At 44.3% G+C, this 23,082-nt stretch overlaps 1 protein-coding gene across 6 annotated transcripts; it reads left to right on the top strand.

The window, feature by feature from the left end:
• The first annotated feature begins 3,622 nt into the window (after positions 1 to 3,622).
• Positions 3,623 to 21,170, top strand: LONRF3 (LON peptidase N-terminal domain and ring finger 3). Of its 6 annotated transcripts, none has more exons than XM_085546330.1 (13): positions 3,634 to 4,354; positions 4,926 to 5,044; positions 5,501 to 5,623; positions 7,644 to 7,799; positions 9,066 to 9,309; positions 9,496 to 9,586; positions 12,105 to 12,219; positions 12,638 to 12,759; positions 13,253 to 13,411; positions 14,409 to 14,571; positions 15,071 to 15,220; positions 15,888 to 16,048; positions 18,348 to 21,170. In XM_085546330.1, the coding sequence occupies exons 1-12, from the start codon at positions 3,778 to 3,780 to the stop codon at positions 16,044 to 16,046; spliced, it is 2,178 nt and encodes a 725-aa protein (XP_085402456.1). In that variant the 5' UTR covers positions 3,634 to 3,777; the 3' UTR covers positions 16,047 to 16,048; positions 18,348 to 21,170. The 6 variants fall into 6 exon arrangements, 5 of the variants coding, with proteins under 5 accessions (XP_015716261.1, XP_085402456.1, XP_085402457.1 ...); XM_085546331.1 differs by lacking the exon at positions 18,348 to 21,170 and adding an exon at positions 16,775 to 16,818; XM_015860775.3 differs by having other exon boundaries at positions 3,623 to 4,354; positions 15,888 to 21,170.
• The last annotated feature ends 1,912 nt before the right edge of the window (positions 21,171 to 23,082 follow it).

The following is a 23,082-nucleotide window of genomic DNA, read 5'->3' as shown; positions in this document are numbered from 1 at the left end:
GAGGTCTATAGACTGCATTAATTTGGTGTTTGCTTTTTGGTTTTGCTTTGTGAAGTTTGTTCTGCTTTTTACTGGAATCGCGTTATCGCAAAGTGTGAAACAAAACATTTTCTTGTTGTGACTTTGCCCTTTTAAATGTTTATGTGGCTGGAGAATGTACCTCCACTAATGCTATTAGTCAAGTCTTTCAAGACAAATGGAACACTGTGTGAGCGCACAGTGCATTCTGTTGCTCAAGATATCTGCCAAGTACTTTTTTATTGGGCAGCATAAAGTAATCAGTGCATACTTTTATGCTCTAGACACAATCTATTTGTTTGGTGGTTCTCCTGTGACAGCAGTGCTAGGTGTGCACCAGAAATGGGCATGCTTCCTGGCTGCATGCTCATACTCTCTGGAAGCGATGGTTGACCTTATAGTCTTGTTTGTCTTGCTGCACATTATTACAAGAGTTTGCTGTTATCGGTAGTTTTCTGTGCACACTGACGGGTACTTAAACACTCGGGCTATTCTTACATACAAAAGGAGCTAATTTGAGTGTTGCTTTTGACAGATTATCTTTTTACCACAATGGCTGGTGAGAATGGCTGGCAGACAGTCCCTCAGCTTTGATAAAATAAGCCTTCCAATTGGTGAATTATGTATTCAAATATTTGTTCAACGTTGAAACATCATCTTGATTTGGTACCAGAATACTCTGGAATTTGAATACCACCAAATTTCTCATGGGAACATTTATCATTTCATTGCGGAATAAAAATAACCTTCTAAAACTCTGGGTATGTCTGAGCAGAACTGATTTTACCCAGCTCTAGGTTCAGTTATGCTTCAGAGACATGGTGTGAATCCCTCATTCTTTATCACGAAGGGAAAGATCCAGTTTGAATGGGCTGCTTGCTATGTGCATCCCAAGGTCTTGTCAAGCTGATCACTTGATCAGGAGGTGACAAGGGCCTTTCCTGTGTTATACCCATAGTTTAGCCTGAAAAAATAAACCCCTTTGTTTTAAGCCCCTAAGGAGGGTTGGTGGGTTGTTCTGTTTGTCCTTCTATTTGATGGTGCCATTAGTTTCTTTAAACTGGTGGATGTATTTAATATCTTAATTATTAGTGATTTTTCTAACCATGTCAAGCAATCATAGTAAATTCCCCCTTTACAGCTTTTCTTTCATTTCCTTTATGGCATAGGGAGGAATATTAGGCCTCCACTGTCAATTGGCTCAGCCATCAATCCAAAACTGTTCTGATCTATGGACTGTTGCAGAGTGTGAGAGCACTTGTGTCTAAACACCTTTATTTATTATGTGGCTTTTAACATCTCTGCTGCCAGCATAGAAGGAGCTCTGTCAGGAAGGATTGGAATGTCACATTTGGGTTAGTTGTGTATTGGAAGGGAAAGAAACAGGATTACTCACTGGTTTTGTGGTCTCGGTGTGTGATGCAGATTATAGCTCCAGAAGAGGGCTGAAGAATGTAGTCATGCTTTTACACTGCTCTACCAGCCATTAACTGCTGGAAGAAAACCAGTATTATGCTCATTGTCATTAAAAGGAAGAAATTAAACCTCCCTTTGTAGAAAAATCATAGAAAGGAGGTGTGCTTTTGCAGAGTGAGTCACCTCCTAGCTGTAACTTCTGTTTAAGTGAGAGATAAATCAGCTCTCAGTCTCCCATGCAATGCAGGTAAGTAGGGGTTTGCAGCCCCACTGCTGCTCCAAAGCCACAGATATCTATGTATGTGAATATAGGAAAACTCGATGCTTTCAGAATGTAAAATACAACAAAACAAAAGCAGCATATGCAGGTTAATTATGTACCTTCATATGTGCAGCTGTCTTCCCTCGGGAGGTCTCTGTGGAGCTGAGCTGGCTGTTGGAACAAGGTGTTTACAGTGCTGTGCAGCCGTACCAGTGAGAAGTAAAGCAGTACCTTGCCTTTAAAGTATTGTTAGTTAGTGGCTGTAACGTTCACTCTGTACCTGGCACACCCCACACAATACTCTCATTCAGCAGGAGCTAGCAGAGGCAGAGCTTGCTGGTTCCTGAGCAGTCCCAGAGGTGTTGCCCATAGGCCATCCACAACGAGATCTTCACTGTTCTTGAGCTTTGGTTAAACATCTGTGTGACCCTCAGCATCAGACAGCTCCCAATACGTAGCAGTTTGCAGGCACCACTGCTGCTCTGAGTGCTTCAGCCATGTCCCCGCTATGTAACCGGGCTCCCAGGGGAACGTGGCACAGTGCTTCTCCAAGAGTCAGTCCAGTGCTGGGTGATCAGACCACCAGCCAGCCCTGTGTCTTTTCATGTGCTGTAAATAGCTGTGGAACTTCCTTTCAGAACACAAACCTGATTACATTTCCTATGATCATCTATTTGCATTCCCTCTCTTGAATTCATGTGCTGCTTCTACCGCGGCTCTTATCTCTTTAAGCGTCTGCTATGTAACTATGTAAATACTGTTGGCGTATCCCCGATAGAGAGATTGTCATCGCATCGCTACTGGTAACCAGCGGTTATGTCACTTTCCCTCGCTTGAATAGGCTTTGACTCATAGTGGTTTTCAGGACAATGGTTATAAAATAACACACAGAAGGGCTGCCGAGACGGTCGTTTTGCAATAGAGACAACTGTCGACCTCAAGAAAACATTTTTCCTTTTGTTAAAGCTGTTGTTGTTTCGTAACACGAGGCTTTCTCGCCTGGAAGTTGGAAGACAAGCTGTCTGTGTGCTGGTAGCATCAGCTGGCTGGGGAAAATGCCCAGCCCTGTGTGCCAGCTCCTGCTCGCTGTCCCACAGCATCGCTCCACTCAAATAGTTCTTCAATGGTCCTTTCCTGGAATCACCCAGTGCTGTGCTGTGCTAATAGGCCAGACAGAGCACCAGCAGTTATTCAATTAACCTTTTTCTTTGTTTATTTCAAGGACTCACTTGGGAACTCTCTACATGGAGATATACGTATATTTCCAGAAGCCTTGGGGAGGGAAGCCCAATTTCTGTCAGGTGCAGCCAGCCTCAGAGCAGGGCTGTGTGCGGGTGGGATCACACAGATCACAGAATCACAGAATGACCCGGGTTGGAAGGGACCTCAAGGATCATGTAGTTCCAACCCCCCTGCCTGGCAGGGCCGCCAAACATACACCTTTACTAGATCAGGTTGCCCAGGGCCCCGTCCAACCTGGCCTTGAACACCTCCAAGGACGGGGCATCCACAACCTCACTGGGCAGCCTGTTCCAGGGCCGAACCACTCTCCTAGTGAAGAACTTCCCACGGCCCCGTCCGTCCCGCTCCGCCGTGACGAGCTGAGGTGGCACAGCTTCAGCGCTGCGCGGCTTCTCGTTAACACAGCGAAGAACCGCGACTCCGGCAGCGCCGCCGGCACCTGCGGAGCGAGGGCGGGTCCGGGGCGAGGCGCGGAGCGGAACCCGAGCACGGCACGGCCCGACGGGGCGCTGACAGGACGCTGACGGGACGCTCCCGCGCTGCCGGTCCCCGTTCGCCCCGTGCCGCCCGTCTGTGCGGGCCGGGCCGGCGGCGGCGGTTACAAAACCAGGCGGTTTTGTAACAACCTGCGGGAGCTGCCCAATGAGCGCGGTCTCGCCGCGTCACGTGCCCGCCTTTATATAAGCGGCGTCGGGCCGGGACGCTCCCGGCGCGGGGCGGCGGCAGCATCATGGGCCGAAGGGGCCGAGCCGCGCCCGCGGCGCCACAGCCCACGCGACTCGGCGCCCCCGGCCGCCCGCCCGGCTCCGTCTCCCGTTAGAGGCGGCCGCCCGCCCGCCATGGGCTCCCGGCCGGAGCCGCTGCAGGCGCAGAACTTGGAGGCGGCGAGCGGCAGCCGCGGCCCCGAGTGGCGGGCGCTGCTGGGGCGGGCCGACGCGCTGGCGTTCGGCGGGCGGCTGCACGAGGCGCTGCCGCTGTACCAGCTGGCGTCACGGCAGCGGCAGCTCCGCGCCGAGCAGCTGGACAAGCTGGTGGAGTGCCTGGCGCGGGGCGTGCGGCTCAAGGAGGGGCTGCCGGCCGGGAGCGGCGCCCCGCAGCCTCGGGACCGGGACTGGGACGGCTGCCGCTGCCGCAAGTGCCACGGCTTCTTGTTCGAGCCCGTGTCGCTGCCCTGCGGACACACCTTCTGCAAAAAGTGCCTGGAGACGGACCGCGCGGCCGCCGCGCGCTGCGTGCTGTGCCGGGAGGAGGGCGGCGGGCGGCTGCCGCGGGTCAACGTCATCCTCAGCAACCTGCTGGCCAAGTGGTTCCCGCGCCAGGTGCGGGCTTCGCAGCTCCGCCACGAGGGGAACGTGCTGTACCGGGAGAAGAAGCTGCACGCCGCCCTGCAGAAGTACGACGAGGCGCTCAGCTTAGGTAACGAGCCGGGGCCCGGGTTGGGCGGCGGGGGGAGCTCCGGCCCGGAGCGGAACTGGGTCAGGAGAGCGGCGGTTGCGTAAGGCGGCAGCCCGCGGCCCGGCCGCCCCCCGCCACCCCCCGGCGCCGTTGTGTAACCGCGGGGCGGGAGCGGGGACGCCGCCCCCGGGGCTCCCCGGCACCGCTCCGCGCTCCATGGGGGGGCCGGGCCGCGGGCTGCACGCGGGATGGAGGAGAGGGACGGGAAGGAGGGGAGAGCTCAGGGTTTGCGACTCCGATCCTATGCCGTCGTGGCGGCTCCGAGTGCTGCCCCGCACGGGTCGCTCCCCGCCCGGTGCCCGTTTATGCAATTTATACCGAGTTATATAATGCGCCGCCGCCGTTCCGCTGGAGTTGCACAGGAGAGGTTTCCGTATTTAATTTACTACGGAGTTATTTCGGGGTTGCTTAGATTGGGCTTTGGTACAGTTTGGTAGGTGCGGTGAGTGTTTAAAAATAACGTTCTAAGGAATCAAACTTACGTAACTGTTTTTAAACTGGGTTAATCGACCAACTTTTCTGTTTCCTGCAGCTCCCAACGACCACTTACTATACAGCAACCGGTCCCAGATTAACTCGACTCTGAAAGCTTGTGAGGATGCGCTGCACGATGCCGAGGCAGCATGCAGGCTGCAGCCCTACTGGCTGAAAGTGAGTCCTGAGCCCCAGCGTGCTGTGCTTACAGACCTTGGTGCTGTGCTAAAGCCATTCCTTGCTCAGAACTGACTGATTTAGGAGGCTCCTGTGGCTCATGGGCACTGGAGCTCCATGGGGTGAAGGGAAAGCTGTAATCCTGCAGGAGGAGTTGGCGTTGCTGTCTGTGAGCCAGTGGGATTTTGAGTCCATGAGCTGTCTCCAAAAACTGAGTGCTGTGCTTCTATTTTGATAGAAGAAAACAAGCACTTGTTAGGATCTTCATGTGGAGGGTGCAGATTTGTCTGAGAGCAGCTGGGCTCAGGGACGCTGTGGGAATTGTATCTGCCAGAGAACACCTCAGCTCTACTGCTGGGGCTCTCATTGCTGTGCTGTGAAACTTGGGCACTGATGGTGTCACAGGCTGAGGGGCTGTGTCAGTGAGCCCTCCCTGATGGCTGTGTTTCATTGCAGGGTCACTTAAGGAAAGGCCAGGCGCTGGCTAATCTAGGGAAAACAGAAGAAGCTTTAAGAGAGTTTCTGTTCTGCCTTGCTCTGGACATGGGGAACAAGACGGCCAAGTCTGAGGCTCAGAAGGTATGGTCCCCAAATCATCCAAACTGCATTGTTTTCATTGACCTGTTATAGAGAGTGTAAGGTGTTTCTCCTTCCTCTTCCTTCCCTCATTACTGCAGAGAGGCATGGGGAGGAGGGAGGTGTGTCCTGGCTGCTGCTCACTCTTGGTCTGATGTCTGCCCCTTCCTTAAAGATAGGGAGGTAGTGAGAGTGCAGGCACTAAGCAGGTAGATATTACATAGAAACAATTAGTGTTAGCACCAGCAAACCTGAAGTGAACTGCTAATAATCATTACCCACTGACTTCTGTGATTTCCTGTTTTCAAATTTCTCATGTTTCGTGGCTTGGCACCACATTGCCAGTGAGCAAGAGGGAGCTGGTATGGTGCATTGCATGGGGCTGGGATGCTGAGCCAACACACAGAGCCCAGTGGGAGCAGCTGCTTTCTTCCACCACAGTTACACTGTGACCGAGGCGGGGAGAGAAGCATTCAGCAAAGAGCTGCTTTAAGATAGTTTATAATGGTTGCTGCTAATAATTAATGTTTAAACCAACAGAGCAGATCTGCAGCCTTTTTTCAGTCGCAGACGAAGCTGCTATGTGTGTTCTTAAAGGGGTTTTGTACAGTGTGCTGGTGCGGTGTTGTCCACCTCTTGAATAATACTACAATTACCGTGAATGGGTGTCTTGACAATTGATCTCTTTTGTTGTGCAGCTGAGAGGTTTTGCAGCACAGTGATAGCTTGTGATAATAAAACCATAACCCTTCTAGTTTCATTGCACTGCACGCTCTTTCACAGCACCACACCCAGCATTGGGGTTGGAGCTCCGTGGCTTTGAATGCTCTGAAAGCACTGTGCCACTCGTGCAGTGAAACACTGCTCATGAAAGTAACCAGGTTTATAGCCTGGTTGGCCGTAGTGCAATCAGGTCTTTTATCTCACTTTGCATAGGGTTCTGTCTCCTGTGATATTTATTTTTTTTATCAAGTTTTGGGGTTTGATGGGACTTTTTTTTTCCCCTGTGGTGTTCCATGCAGAATTTCACTGTCATTGTATCATGGTTTGTTTTCATAGTCATGCTATGAAGGGAGAACTGCTGTGCACTAGAGCAGGAGGATCATATGTTCGGATGTGTTTCTAGATTCAGACCCCAAACAGCTTTGTCCAAGACACCCAATTTCAAGCAGTGGGGATCTGAGAAAAACATGGCTGATAACGGCCAACAGAATGACTTGTGCACTCATCTGACACAGAGTTCATCTGTGATGCAATGTCTTGCTGGGCTGTTTCCAAGGCCGTTTGCATAACAATGACATACTACTTTTTTTACCATGTTCTTTGGGTGCAACTGTGATGTTCTGCCCCTGCTAAGCACCTGTCCATGGTGTGGGATCAGCTTCCTCAGACAGTGCTGAAGTGATTCTGTCACAATTTTGAAATCCATTTCTTGAAGTGTGAGAATTTCCCATAGTCTGTTTCATTTATGATCGCTAGAAATGTCCCTGCAAGTGGCAGAAGCTGCTGCTCAGTGTAAGTTCACCTACGTTCTGATAGCAAATGAAGGAATGGCATTTTTCTGCTGCCTGTGTTTTTTTAATATTCTCTTGTATAAATGAATTAGAAGTAGTTCCAGCTTAGTGTATTGGAACAACATAAGTGCATATGGGTGAAGCCTGTGAGATGAGTGCTTCCTGTGCTCTGTAAAAGCAGCTGGAAGTTTCTGACGTGCAGGAGCAACAACAAGGTGTTGGGGACTTGTGATGAGTTCTGAGCCACAGGACAAAGGTCTGCGTATAACTGGAGGGTGCTCCATGATTTGTGGTCCTGTTGAGCTCCCAAAATCTCTCTGTGGGGCCTGCACTGCACCAGCTTTGCCATTTTTTCTCTCATCCCTGTCTGAAGGGCTCTTGAAAAGGGTGTTGTGTTGTTGCTTTTTTTAAATGAAGGGTATTTCTGTCAGCCACTCCCTTACTTGCTTTGTCATGTAGAGGTTGCGAGGAAGGAACTAAGCAGTGAAGTATTCTGTTTTATATCACAGCTTCTACTTAGTTTGTTTTCACTCATCCCGGGAAATGCTCAGGAACACTTACCCGATATCCTGCAGCTGTTGTCACATCACTCTAGATTAAAGGGGAACCTCCTAAGTTCAGTGGGATCTGGAGGCACCAGCCATGCCCTGCAGAGGTTGCTTAAGGTAACGAATGAGTCTGCTTTGTGGTTCTTCATTTTTCTGTGTGTTGTGTGTTCTCGTGGGGAAGCCTTTCCTTTTCATCTCTGGGCAATGGGGTGATGTGTTTTCTCAGACATACTCCTTTACAGGGCATAGAAAGCAGTGCAGATCTGCTGAAGCCTCTTGAACTGACTTCTTTAGAAAATGTATACAGGCAATGAGCTGTGCGTAGCTTATCCAAGACGCTGGCAGGAGAACAGAGCCTCTGCTGTGTGGGTTAGGATGCCCTCCAAGGGCTCAGAATGCCCAAATTTGGGGTTTTATGGTCAGTTACAGTTCAAACTATGTCAGAACAAAGTCATCCTGCGTTCAGGCTCTATAAACCAAGAGACCACTGTGGGCTAGTTGATGTATTTTACACTGCTCCACAAGTTTGTTCTCACAGCTGGAATACTGAGAACTGCTGAAAAGGTTTAAGTTAGTGGGTTTGTGTAAGGACTGCTTTTCCTTCATTAAAACCTGAACTGTGAGGATATGATCTGCCAATACCATACCTGTATGAGAAAACTTTACTGATTCTTAGAAACAGAAGCAGTGGTTTTTGCTCAGCCTTGCTGAAGATAAGCAGTGCCATCTGGAAGGACTGTTCTGAAAGGAAATCCTCCCATAGGACCCTGTCATGAAGTCAGTTGTTTGAGGGACAGCTTGGTCATCTTTCTACATGTTAAACATTACCACAGCATCTGCTTTTTGGTTCATGTGTGGTGTGGATGTGACAGGCAGATAGGTGATGTTCTGTGACTGCTCTGTGCTGCAATGGGAACAGCAACAGTTGTTTGATCTTTTGTGGAGGTAGTCTGTCACACAGAAGGGAGCTCTGTGCTTCTTCTTTCCTGCTGTCAATTTAGTGTTGATACTGCTTCCTTTGAGTAGAACCTCATGGTATAATCAATACATATTATTAAGATTAGATTATTAAAGCATAATCAAGTGATAGCAGTGTATTAAACCTGAGATTTAGATGAATCTCTGCCTAAATCAGGTACTAAGAGCATGCAGTGAAGCCACACATAAGGGCTGAAAGTACTGAGTGGTGCTGGAGGGTGGGTGTTGTCTGCATACATCTGACAGTCAAGCCATGCCCCTGCAGAGCAATCCTCAAACTACTGTTCTGGAGCTACAAAGTCCTTCCTGTTGAGCCACAGCATGAAGGACTTGACAGGTTTAGGTGTTTTTTCTTACTATGTGGCTGAAGGTGGATGTTCTAATGTCAGCTCTCTCTTTGAACAGGTAAATGTGGAACAGAAAAAGGGCTTTCCTGTTCAAGAGGAACCAAATGTAACTAATTCTGGCTGTTTAAGAAAGTCTTTGCAAACCACAGAGAGTAGAGAGAACTGCTCAGAGGAAGAGAACAAGCCCACCTCTGTGCCAGAGCCTGCCTTCCTCATGTCTGAGAAATGTGGCCTCCTGAAAAGGAAGGGCTGCTTGGAGGAGGCGAGGGCTGCAGAGGTGCCCTGCAAGCTCCTGAAGAAAGGTATGTGGAACTGATGTACCATAGTGTGATGCTGTGTGTAGGAGATATGCCGTGATGCTCAGTGGTTCAGCAGTTTGCATGTCAATGTTTAAACATTGGATGTTGGTTGTAGTTGGCACAGGCTGTTTATGCTTTTGCAGCAGCGTGCAATCATATGGTAATGTATTTTCTTATCGTTGTTGCTAGATACAGCCGATACGAAGGGAAGTAGCACTGGGCAACATACTCCATTTGAATCTGTGGATCCATCGGATCTGGATTGCTCCCTATGTATGAGGTACTGATTATTTCCTCGTGGATACCGTGAGCTTGTAGAAAACCCCTTCCTTTTACAATCTAACATCTTCTAGCTGAGCAGTGTGGAGTTTTCCCACTGATCTGAAACTGGTTCTTATTAGAATTAGTCATCCCTTAATGTGTTTCTCGACGTTTGGTTCTGAGCACTGGTGAATAACCATGGGTTGGGCTGCCCCAGGTTGGTAATGGGAAGGACATGAGGTCCTGGTGAGAGCTGAGCACATTAATGGATGTGTCACATTTCCCTTTCCCATCACTTACACACAACTACCCACTTGTGCAGTGCACACAGCCACAGGTTTCACCTTTGGAATTTATAGAACTATGTATGATATCATAATAGTACGTGAAATAGCTAATGAATGTTATGAGCACGTTAAGTTTGCATATAAAATTACTGTTCTTATTACAGCTGGTGGGTCTTAAGAGCATGTTTTTCCTGTGTTGCAAATGTGGCTCTGCTGTGCTTTATGTATGCTGATGAAGGGGACTGCTTCCTTTTATTTGAAACACTAACATCTTTGAGGGAAAAATCTGCAAAGACTTGCTTCTGCCTGGGATCAATCAGATGCGCCCCTCTGCATCCATCTGCCTGCAGCTGAAATGCGCTCCAGAAGTGTACACAGCTGTCAAAACACTGGTACTGCTAAGAGCAGAACTTTCTTCTCACAGAAAGCCACACAATGGGTCTGAGCTGCATTTAATGAGTGCGTGTTTAGGATCGTGTCCACAAAATGCTTTTCAGATGCTTTTAATGGATTTGATTAGCCCTACTTCCTCATCCCCTGTTAAATCAGAAACAGGCAGACTACCATGCACTCCTAAAGGCGTTGAGCTTGAGGACTGCTGGGTCTGTGTCTGTCAGCACACACGGGCCTGATGTCTGGAGGGCAGCAGCTCCGTAGCACTGTAACAATGAGGACAGTGTGTCACTAGATTTTCGTCATGCTATTAATGCAGATAGGTCATAACTATTTCCTGCCACGTTCTTCAAGAGTATCTTAGGGATTTGGATCTGGAGACACTTTGTACTAATTACCCAGTAACCCAGTGACCTGCTCACAGGGAGCTGCTATTAGCCTACTTGCCTGGTGAAGCGGCCCAAACATTATTGATCCACAACAGCTCCAGCAGCAAGCAGAGAATAAGTAATGCTTGAAGCAATACAGGGAGAAGTGAAGAAGCGGCGCTCACAGAAATGATTACTCATTTTCTGTTGTTTAGCAGAGAGCTGCTGGTGGCTTCAGTGGAGGCAGAGCAGGATCACACATCTCAACAGGAATTTCTTGTCTTCAGATCCAGTAACAGCTACTAAATAATTACATACACAGACCAGTGCTCCCTGAAACAATGCAGAGTCTGACATTTGTTATAGTTCAAACAATAGCACAGTGCAGTGAGGTTTCTGTTCATGAAGCAGCTAACGAGGGTTTTCAAACATACGGTCCAGTTGCAGTAATAGGTGTGGCATTTGGGTTGTTTCTTTGTGTTCTCTTGTTTAAATGTCAATATTTACAGTATCTAATGACATTTAATAAGGTGGCTGTGGCAGTCTTATAAGGAGCCAGTTATAAGTAGTCATCTTGTTAAAGCTACTAATAAACGTGGCTTTGTATGTTTATAACATCCTTGTGTATAATGGAATTTAGTTTGCAGCTTTCCTAAACTTGATTAATTAGTACAAGAGTACAATCTGAGACACTAAAATGCTGAGACAGATATGCTGTGAAATTTGTGCCAAACAATTTCCTTTCTAGTTTGGAATATTTTGTATTTTAAAAAGTATTTGTGTCTCTCAGAGGTACTTACTGTCAAGGAAACCTTACTTTGCAGTATCACTAATTGTAATAAGCTGGAACTCTGTATGTAGAAATAAGTGTCACAGAGGTACCTGAGATGAGTGGGTGAGACACTGAGCTGTTTTGAGATCTTGGCCTTATAGATTGAAATATTTTCCTAGCTAAAACATGGACTTAATATAATTGCTTTTTCAGACTAGCAGTTTGAAGGTTAAAAACAATCTATTCCAACAGAACTGCTTTCCCAGCCCAGGTTAGAGTTGGTAATAATATATGTGTGTTTTTATATAATGTTTGTGGCCTGTTATTGTAGATTGACTATTTTCTGCATTGCTCTGCATATCCAAGAACCCACATGGGTTCCACACTACTAGTTGTGTAAGTGTTGCTCAATTTCATTAGAAAAAGTTGGATGGTCTGGCTTCATTTTCTGTTCATCATTTGTGTTGAATAAAATGAAGCCTGGACCTGTCTGAAGCTGCAGACATCACATGCACTGAAATCTGAGCTCAGAGGCTGTCTTTCACATTAGGCTGCAATAACAAATGCTGTAAGCTGAGTAAAGACAAGGGTTGGATGAAGAAATGAAAAACAAGGCACAACTTTCTCTTTTTTTTTTTTTTTTTTTTGATATTGTCTTTTTCTATTACTTTGGTACACGATATTGTTGTCTTCTTGTTTTTGGACTTCCCAATCCAGGCTCTTCTATGAACCCGTCACCACGCCTTGTGGACACACCTTCTGTCTCAAATGTCTTGAGAGATGCCTGGATCACAACCCCAAATGTCCCCTGTGCAAAGAAGGGCTCTCAGAGGTAAGAAAGCTAAGGTGTTCTCAGCATATATTCAAGAGCACAGAATAAGGTCAAGTAGCACCTTTAGAAACCCTCCAAACTCATGTTCAGTTTTGAGTAACTTAAGAAAAAGGTGGCTTCAAATGTCTTTGTGATTCCTGTGACTCACAGAGCTTGGGTGGTCTCGTCTGGTCAGACCTTCCCTGTATTTGGGAAGTTTGAGAAGGGAGGGCAGGTTGCATACAGGTTATCTGAGGCAATGCCCCCAGCATCAGGAATAGTTCAATAACAACTTCAGTGGTGGTGCAAGCTTAGAAGATGGTTTTGATGTGCTGTAGACATAAGAAAATGAAGCTAACAGATGAGTGCTGTGTGTATAGTTTGAAATGTTTGGCACTGTCTGTAACTGCTTGTGGCTTTTGTTTGCTTCTTGCTGCAGTGTTTGGCTATGAGGAAATACTGCAAAACAGTACTAATGGAGGAATTAATAGCTAGATATCTTCCAGAGGAACTCACTGAAAGAAGAAAGATTCATGAAGAGGAAATAGCGGAGCTTTCCAAGTATGTAATCCATTTCCTTAAAGTCCTCTCCTGATATGACCGCTGTTAGCTAACAAATGGCTCCTGCTGTTGTGGGACACGCAGATCACAGGATGGGCTTGGGCTGGAAGGGAGCTCACAGGATCTAGATCCCACCCCTGCTCTTTGGGCTGGTAGATGCTAACAGAGCTTCATCCTTGGTATCAGTAATTTAAAGAGAATGGGGTGCTGGTGAAATTGTCTGGTTTTTATGCTTAGTGAGAGCACACTGTGCTAAACAAGAAACAGGAGAAAATAACTGGGATGTTGCTGTTTTGACAAGCTGTAAAGCAATGTGGTTGCTCTTTATATTAAAGCCACAGAGCAATATAACGGGTGGAAGCAATCTCGCAGGCTGGGGGTTGGAAATTACCTAGTAGGGAAAATTCTAAAGAACATTCGTGCACAAAATGTATGTATTTTATACCTTGTCAGTATTTTGGTAAAATGTCATCTGGTTTGTGTTTTCTTGCAGCCTAAATAAGAATGTTCCTATATTTGTCTGCACAATGGCTTATCCCACAGTCCCATGTCCTTTGCACATCTTTGAGCCCTGTTATCGCCTGATGATTCGAAGGTGCATGGAGACTGGCACCAAACAATTTGGGATGTGCATTAGTGACCCTGTGAAGGGGTGAGTGAGCAGCGTGCTTGGACCATCTGTTCTATCCCACTTAGTCTGGAGCAAGGCTTATTCGTAAAGAGCAGTAGATAGGTTTGTGCTACAGTCATCTCTGATAGTTCTCCAGTAGAGAAAGTTTCTCTACCAGTTAAAGACACAGAGAATGCTGAAGTTGCTCTTCTGAGTAGTTGAATTCTGCCTAATACAGCTGCTTGTTATTCTTGAAGCATATGAAGCTTGTGGGTTCTTGCACAAAGTTGAGCCTCAGACCTCTTAAAACACATGGTGAGGAATTGTTTTCCACTGTTTTGAAATCTGTGTAATGGTCTGTCACACACCATCAAATTTAAATAGCAGTGAAGTACAGTGGTGTGTGTTTTTAAAATAATGAAAATAGTTGAACTATTGGCATATACTTCTGTCTTCACTGTTCTGAGCATGTTGGATGCTGCAGAGGTAGAACGATATCTTCCTAAAAGCTAGCTGAGCAATCACATCGTGCCATTTACAGGCTGTCTCAGGAGCGAGGACCTTAATGTCCATGTATAGCTTTCTTCACTTTATTTGTGAGTATACCCACAAGGTATATGCACCATAAAAAGTGTGACATACTCAAAATCCCTACCTATGAATAACATCAGCTGAGAACGTAGGGAAGCTTTTTATTTATAGCTTTTATTGTTCTTCCATAATTCTAATACTGTGAATTGTTCTGTACAAAATGTCTGAACTTGCTGGAGTTATGGAAGTATGTTTCCAAGCTGTATAGCTTTCATAAGAAGTGACCTGTACTCCAAAGTGTGTAGTTAATGTTAATGACATTGGATAGCCTGAATATTCCTGATAGTTTTGAAAACAATTGTTGAATAATTTAAGCTATTGCAGATCAGTACTAGGAACAATGGAAATGAGCTGACACTGATAAATACCTTTGTGGTAGGCACTGGCTGTACGGCAGCTTTTTGTAAGAGTAAGACTTGTTTACTTGCTTTTGTTCTGATTTAAATAGGTTTGCAGATTATGGCTGCATTCTGGAGATAAGAAATGTTGAATTCTTTGCTGATGGTCGCTCTGTTGTAGACAGCATTGGCAAGAGGAGATTTAAGGTGATACAGCACAGCCAGCGTGATGGCTACAACACAGCAGATATTGAGTACATCGAGGATCAAAAGGTGAATGCAGAAATATTTAAACCATATGACATTTGAAATTCTAAGCCCATGTGTTTGGTGAACTTCTTTTGTGGAGCAGTTTCTAGTAAACCAACCTGTGGTATTTACTAAGTAGTCACAGTTAAAGCTGGAAGATGTCATAGTTCTGTAATAGAGAAGGTGCTAAATGAACTTCAGCTGTTTTTCATGATCTTTTGTTCTGTGTTGCATGATGTTTATGAAAAAAGTGTTTCACATAGCAATCCAGAGGTGTTTGTCCTGCAAATGTGTGCCTCTGCTTTGGAACATGAGATGAAAAGGGAAGTAATGGATAAATAAGTGTGTTTTTAGGGAAGGGAAAAAAACAGCTAGCGTTCCTGATTTGTTTTAGAACTCCTTGGTTTTCTTTTGCTCATTTCCTTTGTCCCTCCCCCTCCCCAGAAAGCCCTAAAAATAAACATTGTGCCTTTCCCAGCAGGCAGATCTCGGTAAACAGTAGCCTCCTCCCATCTCATTTCAGGTGCAAGGACAAGACTATGCCGAGCTACTTGTTCTCCATGATTCTGTCTACGATCAGGCCTATATGTGGTTTAATTCACTCAAGCAAGCACTGAAGAGTAGAATTCTCAGTCACTTTGGTCCAATGCCAGCTAAGGATCCCGACCCACAGGTATCCCAGAGTCAGTGGCTTACATAACTTTAGAGGCACGGGTAGAAAAAGGATAGTTGATAAGCTGGGAACCATTGTCTTCTGTGAAGAAAATAAGAATGCTCATCATTTATCCTGCATAAGCAAAGTATGTTGGTGTGCAGCAGTAGTAGCACTATTGTGAACAGAAAGCTCATACTTAATGTTGGTAACTTCCTGAGAACACTTAACCCACACAACGAATCCCAGGAGGTATAACTGTAAATGCCTTTTTGCCTACTCTACTTCCCCAATTAAATGAGTAAGAGAGAATAGGAAACTCATTACTCTGGCTCAAGGACTGCAAATTACAGGGATCCTGTAAGAACAGAATGTAACAACAGAAATTAAATATGAAACAAGTATAAAGTACAAAGAAGGGATGTAGGTATCTCAAGGAACTAGATCTTTAAATTAGGGGAAAAAACATAGAAAGCCCAACCTACAAACTTATGTTTTAAAAAAAAAGAACAGTTTGGCTGTAGTTTTTGTTTCAGGCGAAGCTGTACTTAAAAGCCATTAGGCTAACAATAAGATACTCTCCTTGCTAGTCTGCTGTCCAGATGTTGTCTTTTCAAAGAAAATCTGCAAAGCTAAGCCCTAACCATATATTTGTATTCCAACTTCTGCTTCTTTCCCCTTACTGCAGGCTAACCCTAATGGACCAGCCTGGTGCTGGTGGGTCCTAGCTGTCCTTCCACTTGAGAACAGAGCCCAGCTCCCTTTCCTTGCCATGAAATCCCTCAAAGACCGCTTGAATGGCATCAGACGTGTCCTTACATTCATGTCTCGTACAAGATCACGGTGATGGTGAGAAGGAGAGCTGTGAAGTCTCCCGCAGTACTTGACAGTAGAGTGTCTCTTGTAACTTCATCTAACTGCAATAATGTCTTAGAGATTTGTGTCAGAATGTTTCCAGCCTGAATTTCAAAGAAAATAAGTTAAAAGGAGCAAGGGATGTTTATGGTTACTTTAATAGTTTCCATTTGGAACTCAGTTTCTGAGATGATTATTCAATTACTGCACTGCTAAATTAATAACAAATGTGATAGAACAAAAAGTGATCTTGTTTGCCATAAACCTTTTAAAAAGCTTAAGAGGTTTTTTTTAATTTATTTTTTTGTAGTGGATAAAGGGTGAACTGTGCAGTTTAATGTGAAGCAGAATTAATAATGTTTATGCATTATTTCAATGAACTGCGTGGTCTTTTCCAAATGGTTCAGGTTTTATATAGCATTGTGTATAACAATGTTCACGACTTCCGTTTGATAATTTATTTTTGCACTATGATTATTTTTTTTTTTGTTTCAAAATGTGTTATTTATGTGTTCATCCTCTATAGGAAAGTGAGCTGCTCTATTTATAGTGTTTTTATCCTGTATGTACAACTGGGGGGTGGGGGGGAAATGATGATTCTAGCAGTGCACAAAAAACTGCTTTGATCGTTTTTTCAGCTATTTCTGTTCAAATACTTCGAATGGTTTTTCTATTTGTCCCCAGTCCTACTGTAGCCTAAGAAGGCTTTTTTCCTCCCAGAACAGCCTGCTGTGATGTCTTTGAATACACACACTGAGAGCTCATGCACAGTTGTTGGATCTTGACTCGCTGCTTGTAACCAGGGCTCTGATAGCACAGTGCAGCCAAGCGCATCCTTAACCGTGAGCGCAGGTGTTAAAAATGCTTGGCTAAGTCAAGGCATGGATCAGTTGATGCCAGTGGGGATTTGCTGACAGAAGGCTCACCCTCCTAAAAACAGAACTGGAAGTATTGGTGTTTTGTTTTAGATTGACAGATGTTTTTAAAATTATTTTTTTTATATCAATTCTGGTTGCCGTTGAGATCAGCTTCACTTCTGGAGTGTCTGGGATTTGGTTTTGGAGTGTGCGTATGTGGGTGGAGGGAGGGTTATTTTCAACTGTAGGACTAACAGGGCAGTTTGTACCACATGAGAAGGAACGTGTTGTAATAAATGCTGTTTATTTCATCCCAATTTCAGGTTTCTGTTAGCTTCAAATCTCTGCCCAGCTGCTGTGCTTTTATAAGCAAAGATGGGGTAGTGTTGCTAATAGTAGTTAACTCCTAAGGGAAACGAGTAAATTTTTGGATGATTGCTTCTAGCTAATGAGGCAGGTAAAAACAAGGCAAGAAAGAGAATAGCATTAACTTTTTTTTTTTTTTTGGCTTTGTTTAAGTCAACAAGCTGTTGGGGGTTTTGTGCTTTTTATTGCTTTCTGTCTACCAGTTTCTGGAGCTGGTCTTCCATGGGGCCAACTTTGACTTTCATTAATTTCAGTATGGGGAGAAGAAAAGAAAAAACAAACCAAAACTGTTGTGGAATGCTCCAATTTTTGTTGCTGTTTTTACCCGGGATAGCACCATTGTCCATTCCATGCCTTTATGGAACAGTGCAGTAGAATTTAATGTCAGTTTTCCATGTGTGTTTTTTTTTTTCCCCACCACCATCATTCTTTTGTTAGGAATATACATTAAGAGTAATTTCTGTACTGTTAAGTTCCCATAATATCTTTTATTCCCCCTCTTGTTAAATTGTACAGGACCTTCCCATAAGGGTATCAAAGAAAGAACGGAAGGCAAACACATCTTAGTTTTGTTATGCAAATTGAATATGTATCCTGTGTTTTGCATTTAACTGTTCTAGAAATGCTACAGCTCATTTCCATCCTGCTAGATTGCTGCACTCCTGGCATCTTCTGTAGGTGGTGCTTTCCTTGCTTCTCTATGAACAATGTTTCGAATACGTGCTCTGAACAACAACTGTATGGTGGCTGAGACCCGCTATGACATTTGTCTTCGAAAGTCAGCAGCAGTTCCTACTTGTTTGGAAGTGAAACTGCATTAAATGCAATTCTTCCTTAAACCATTATGTATTATGCATAATATAAGGAGTCTGCATTGCTCCTATAGAAAGTTAGCACTTAGTTCCTTGTATCTGTGGGGAAAAGGACTTCAGATAGCTATTTCATACTGTTTTCTCATTGATCTTGTTCTTTTCCTGCATGTCTTCTGCATACTTATTATTTTATTAATTCAGAAATTGCCATGGAAAGAATCCTCGATTCTATAAGTGAACATTGTCTTTCTTTCTTAGACTTGAGTAAAGCTGCCAGAATTTCCTAAGCAGAAATCTGTGTATACATGCACTGTGTTGTGAACCCCCAGTGTATTTGGTGTGACATGGAAATACGAACTGCTGCCTACACTGCATGCAGGTGACCTGCACATGCACAGCAAATTGACTCCATCAAGAAGTTCAGTCTGGGACTGCTCTGTGGCCACACGTCATAGGTTAATGGGTAGTTCATGCGTTCCTTCAGAGGAAGAGGATTCTGAAACAAGTTTGAGAACACAAGCCTGCCCAGTGAAAACGGGATGAGGAGTAGCCTTAGCCTTCAGTGAATTGGTATGGTGGTTTCAGTAGTGACCTTTACAAACACAACTTCTAGCTATGCTATGTGTGGGTGATTTTGGTTGAGTTAATTGGCACAAAGTTGTAAATGCAGCATTTATTACAGGCATACATAAACAACTGAGCAGACTCAAACACCTTCACTTTAATTATAGAAACTGTATTGATCACATCTAACTGGGGGCTGGTATTTTATTGATGCTTCATTGCATTCAAGGCACTTGTTTTATTTCAATCACTCTTGCTTTTATTTATTTAAAATATAGGGGGGGAGGGGAGAAAGCACGTCTTGGATTTACATTTCCTCTGTGGCTAGAAGTAGTGATTACTCTTTTCTTGTGAAGCCATAAGTAATGCGTAGGCTTTTTACTGCTACCTTCAGGGAAGGTCATTTCCTTTGACCTTAAGTCACTGAGTTAAGATTACTAATATCAGAAGTTATTAGTTTTCATGGAAATGTGATCAGTCTCTTCTTTTTCCTGTGATGGAGAGTGAAGCCAATGACAGAATGATGCGAGCAAGTGCTGGTCTCCTGCTGGATATGGTGGTGAGCCATCCAGGCAGCTGGAGACTTCCTGAAAGCATTAGGCTTGCATTTGTGAGATAACACTTAATTCATTTGAAATCTCTTCACACTTGTGTAGACTGTAATATTTAACAAAACACATCAAATAGCAGAGGCTGGCTGTATCACCTTATCAATTTTTTCTGCATGTATTTGCCTTCTAATTAAATAGATGAGTTTTCTGGGGGAAATTACACTAATTTTCCCACTTACAGACAGATTTCTGTAGTAACGTTGACCTACGTTGCCTTGTGTAGGAGCGGTTTCTGTCAGAACAGCTGTTATCTTGGCATAGAGAGCTTTGACAGGAAACCTGAGGCACAGCTGGATTACAAATTGTGAGTTAAATTGTGCAGTTTGACAGGGAGCTCAGACACAGCTGTAGAATGCAGTTTATTTGTATTAATAATTAAATTATAAATCGGTGTGGTGAAACTACAACCATCAATTAGATTTTAGTTGATGCTAGAACAGTGTTGTGTAGTCCTTTTTTTTTCCCCATATTTTCTTCTTTAAGTGCTGATCTCTTCCATGAGTGTTAGCAATAAGAGACAAGCTGTCACACTGCATGGCTGGCCTGTGCTTCTCTCCCATGCGGCTGCTTGTGAGCAGAACACTTGAACCATAGATTTCCTCACCCAAACTTGATTTTTAATTTAAAGCCATTGAAATTGGGATGCAGTGGGTCTGGTTTCACCTGCACTGTAAAGGAAGAGCATTATGAAATGCTTTATTTAGACAGTCTTTTGGTGAATCCTGCTTGGTGCTGAAGTTTTACTGGTGTTTAAATTAGTGACAGGCAGGAGTTGTACTGAAATGCAGCGCTTAGGATTTGAGAATGCACTCACAAGCTTATTTTTACAAAACACATGTAGGTTCATTGCAGTTTTCTTTCCAGCCCAACTGGAACTGTGTACACTTAGGGCAGTGCTTTCCTGTCCCCTGAGCCCTACATCAGGTGAGAGCAAAATGGGCTGAGTTCATACTGTCAGCTTCGCAGCCTGACTTGTGGTGCAGTGCAGTGCATCCTTAAGATCTGGTAGTCTGGGGCTTAGTCCAAAGCAGCTGGAAGTCTTTTAGAGCTACAGCAAGGTGGTAGTTCAGCCAGGTTGCTGTTCTGAGATGCTTTGTTAAATAAATGGGGTCTGTGTACAAGCGTGAATCTGCTTTGACAGGATTAAAATGATGGGTAATACTTTAAAAATAATAACAATTAAAAAAAATGGAGCTATTACGTTGACTTATTCATCCAGGTGTCATGTGAATTGCTTACTAAGGGTGGAGTTTCCTAAGGTCTAAAGTAACCCTCACATAGAAGTGCCTGTATTCTGTTATTGCCATTCTTGAGCTTTTTAAGAGAGTCACAGCCATATATTTTATAAATATGAGCATATGCACCTTTCGATCTTTAAATTTGCAGAACAAAGGTTTACAGAGCAGAAGTGTAGCAAAACCAATGTACTAGCTTCTGTAATTCCCCAGTGGGGGATGGATGGAGAAGTACGAAAGTGGGGAGGAACAGACTATCTGTATAAGATGTCTTAATTTGGCACCATATACCTGTCCAATTTAGTTCCATCAAGCTATGTGGTTATAAGAGTGCCAGAAATATTATCTCTCAAGCCATTCTAAATAAAAAGCTCTTTGTGGACCTGTATATTCCATTTGTTTGTAAAACATCATTTTTGTGCACTGTAATGAACTTGAAATGAAACTCTGATGCCACTGAACAGAGTGCTGTTCAGCTACCTCGACGTAAGGTTGAAGTACTTAGTTGTTTTTTCTTTCCAGTTTTGTTCACATTGTCATATAAAATATTTTTTAAAAAAGATTCATAGTCCAAAGATCCTGTATTTGTTTGTAGATGTACCTGCAATTATGTTGTACCAACTGAGTCTGTGTGAAGCGTTGTTTGCTAATTAAAACTTTTGTGTTCTTTACTCTTTGGCTTGCATAACAGAGAACATCAGGTGTGAATCACTGTGCCACGGGAGCTGCTTTTTGAGGTGTTTTAGACAGAGGAACAAAGAATACAGCCGAGGTTCTGCAGCCACGCAGCACAATCTGATGTGGAGGAAGGAACCTGCAGGAAGGAAGGCAGTTGCCCAAAACTCAGCCTTTGGAAGGGACCTCCAGAGCACTTTCTCTCTTTGCTGTAGAAGAGAAAGGGCAATGGGAAGTGCTGAGAGTCTAGCATCTAGCACTGTCTGCTTCAGTGCCTCCTGTGCTGTTTGCTTTAGTGAGTTGCCTGTTGCTGTGATTAAAAACAATAGACAGGCTGCCTTCCACATGCAGCCACAGCCAGGGAAAGTGAGCCCTAGTGGCTTGTTAAGCTGCACCTGTGAACCCATGCAAACATGATGATCAGTAAGGGCCCCCTCAGCTAGAAGCTCCATAGCACTTTTGAAGTTACTGGCTTGCAGAAAAATGGAATTTGATTCATAAACCCAAGATTGAGAGAACAGCTCTACAGTTCATCCTACTGAAAATGTGTAAGAGTCACCAGTGTTTAGCTTTTAGAGATGAGTATGAGCTGCTCCTTGTCACCGAAGCAAGCTGTGTGCTGTGGTTGCTCTCTGCTGCTTCAATCCCATCACCTATAGCACCAGAGATCACCTCGCTGCTCTCTTATTTAAGGTTGCTCAGGTCCTGTATTTATTTTAGAATCCAGGGCACTGCATTTAGTAAGCTAACAGCTAATTATGTCAGGACTCTGGTATTCAGTAACAAACATTTGAATCTGAGCAGGGAAGTACTTTGGTTGAAGTGCTTTTCCACCAGGAAACAGCCAAAGCTGAAGCTTTGCTTAGGAACATGGCAGGTAAATTATTCCTTTTGGTTCTCAGTTTTGATTCCAGAAGCCTTCATTAAGAATGGCTTTTAGCTGTTGCTTAAAGCAAAAAGTAACTAAAACAAATCTAGGGTAGCAGATGCATTTCCCAGCTCTGGAAGTTCAGCATGCTTGAAAGAGATTTATTCAGCGGACTCATGAAGCATTCTGAAGTCAACTATTTTATGTCTCACTTTAAAACGATAAAGGACTGTGGGGCTAAGCTTTGTTGTTGCTGTCATTCTTAAATCCATGTTTTTTTCAAACTTTCTATCAGCTGCCACTAAGAACTCCAGAAATCACACAAGAGAACAGACGAAATGGTTCTTCCTAGTGGGCAGAAATGTCACCAGGCCTTCTTCTCCAGCTGTATTATAACTTGCCACTCAGCAAAGCCAAGTGCAAATGAACACATGGAGGCTACCTGAGAACCAGAGCACCATCAAAGAGCAGGGTTTGCCTTGCATAGCCCTTAGCTGCCGCACACTGAATGGTTTACCTCTCCTCATGGACAGCTTTCAGGTTGTTAAAGCAAAACTGACAGCTCGAGTGAGATGCCAGCACGGCATCTTCTCTCGCAGTAGATCTGCTCTTGACTTGTAATGCTGTAAGTGAAAGGAGAATTAAGCCATTTATGTAAGTGACTTTATTTATGTAACTGACTTATGGTGTATTATATGAGAAAAGGGGAAAAAAAACATGGCTGCTTTTTGTCTTTTCTACAAGCTGCAGGAAGATTTTGTAAGAGTAATAGTAGTAATAAATGGTTTTCTCTATGTGTTTGATAGAGCTTCATCTGCATGGAGGCTTTAGCACGCATAGGAAATGTGGTAATAGGTGGCACAACAACGTGAAAGGATTTTAGCAGGTCTGCAGACAGTCTAGGAAATCTGAATTCAGAACATCACCATGTAGACTGTAAGCTCGTTCAACAAAGCAATTAGCATTCAGTCTCTTCCATGGATGACTCAAATGATTTGCGCTGTGACTATTAGTACTGAACGTACCATCTGAAATGTGTT

The sequence above is a fragment of the Coturnix japonica genome, chromosome 4 (assembly GCF_054131305.1).
Source record: "Coturnix japonica strain WE chromosome 4, WE-NBRP24, whole genome shotgun sequence".
In the NCBI taxonomy this organism is placed as follows: Eukaryota; Metazoa; Chordata; class Aves; order Galliformes; family Phasianidae; genus Coturnix; species Coturnix japonica.
The sequence above is the reverse complement of the archived record's forward strand: the minus strand, read 5'-3'. Positions and strand labels throughout refer to the sequence as shown.

Bases quoted from the DNA above. Each gene is read 5' to 3' on its own strand.
- LONRF3 (XM_015860775.3), top strand. From the start codon at position 3,778: ATGGGCTCCCGGCCGGAGCCGCTGCAGGCGCAGAACTTGGAGGCGGCG. The intron at 4,355-4,925 runs GTAACGAGCCGG...TGTTTCCTGCAG, and splicing joins CGACGAGGCGCTCAGCTTAG to CTCCCAACGACCACTTACTA. The intron at 14,572-15,070 runs GTGAATGCAGAA...ATCTCATTTCAG, and splicing joins AGTACATCGAGGATCAAAAG to GTGCAAGGACAAGACTATGC.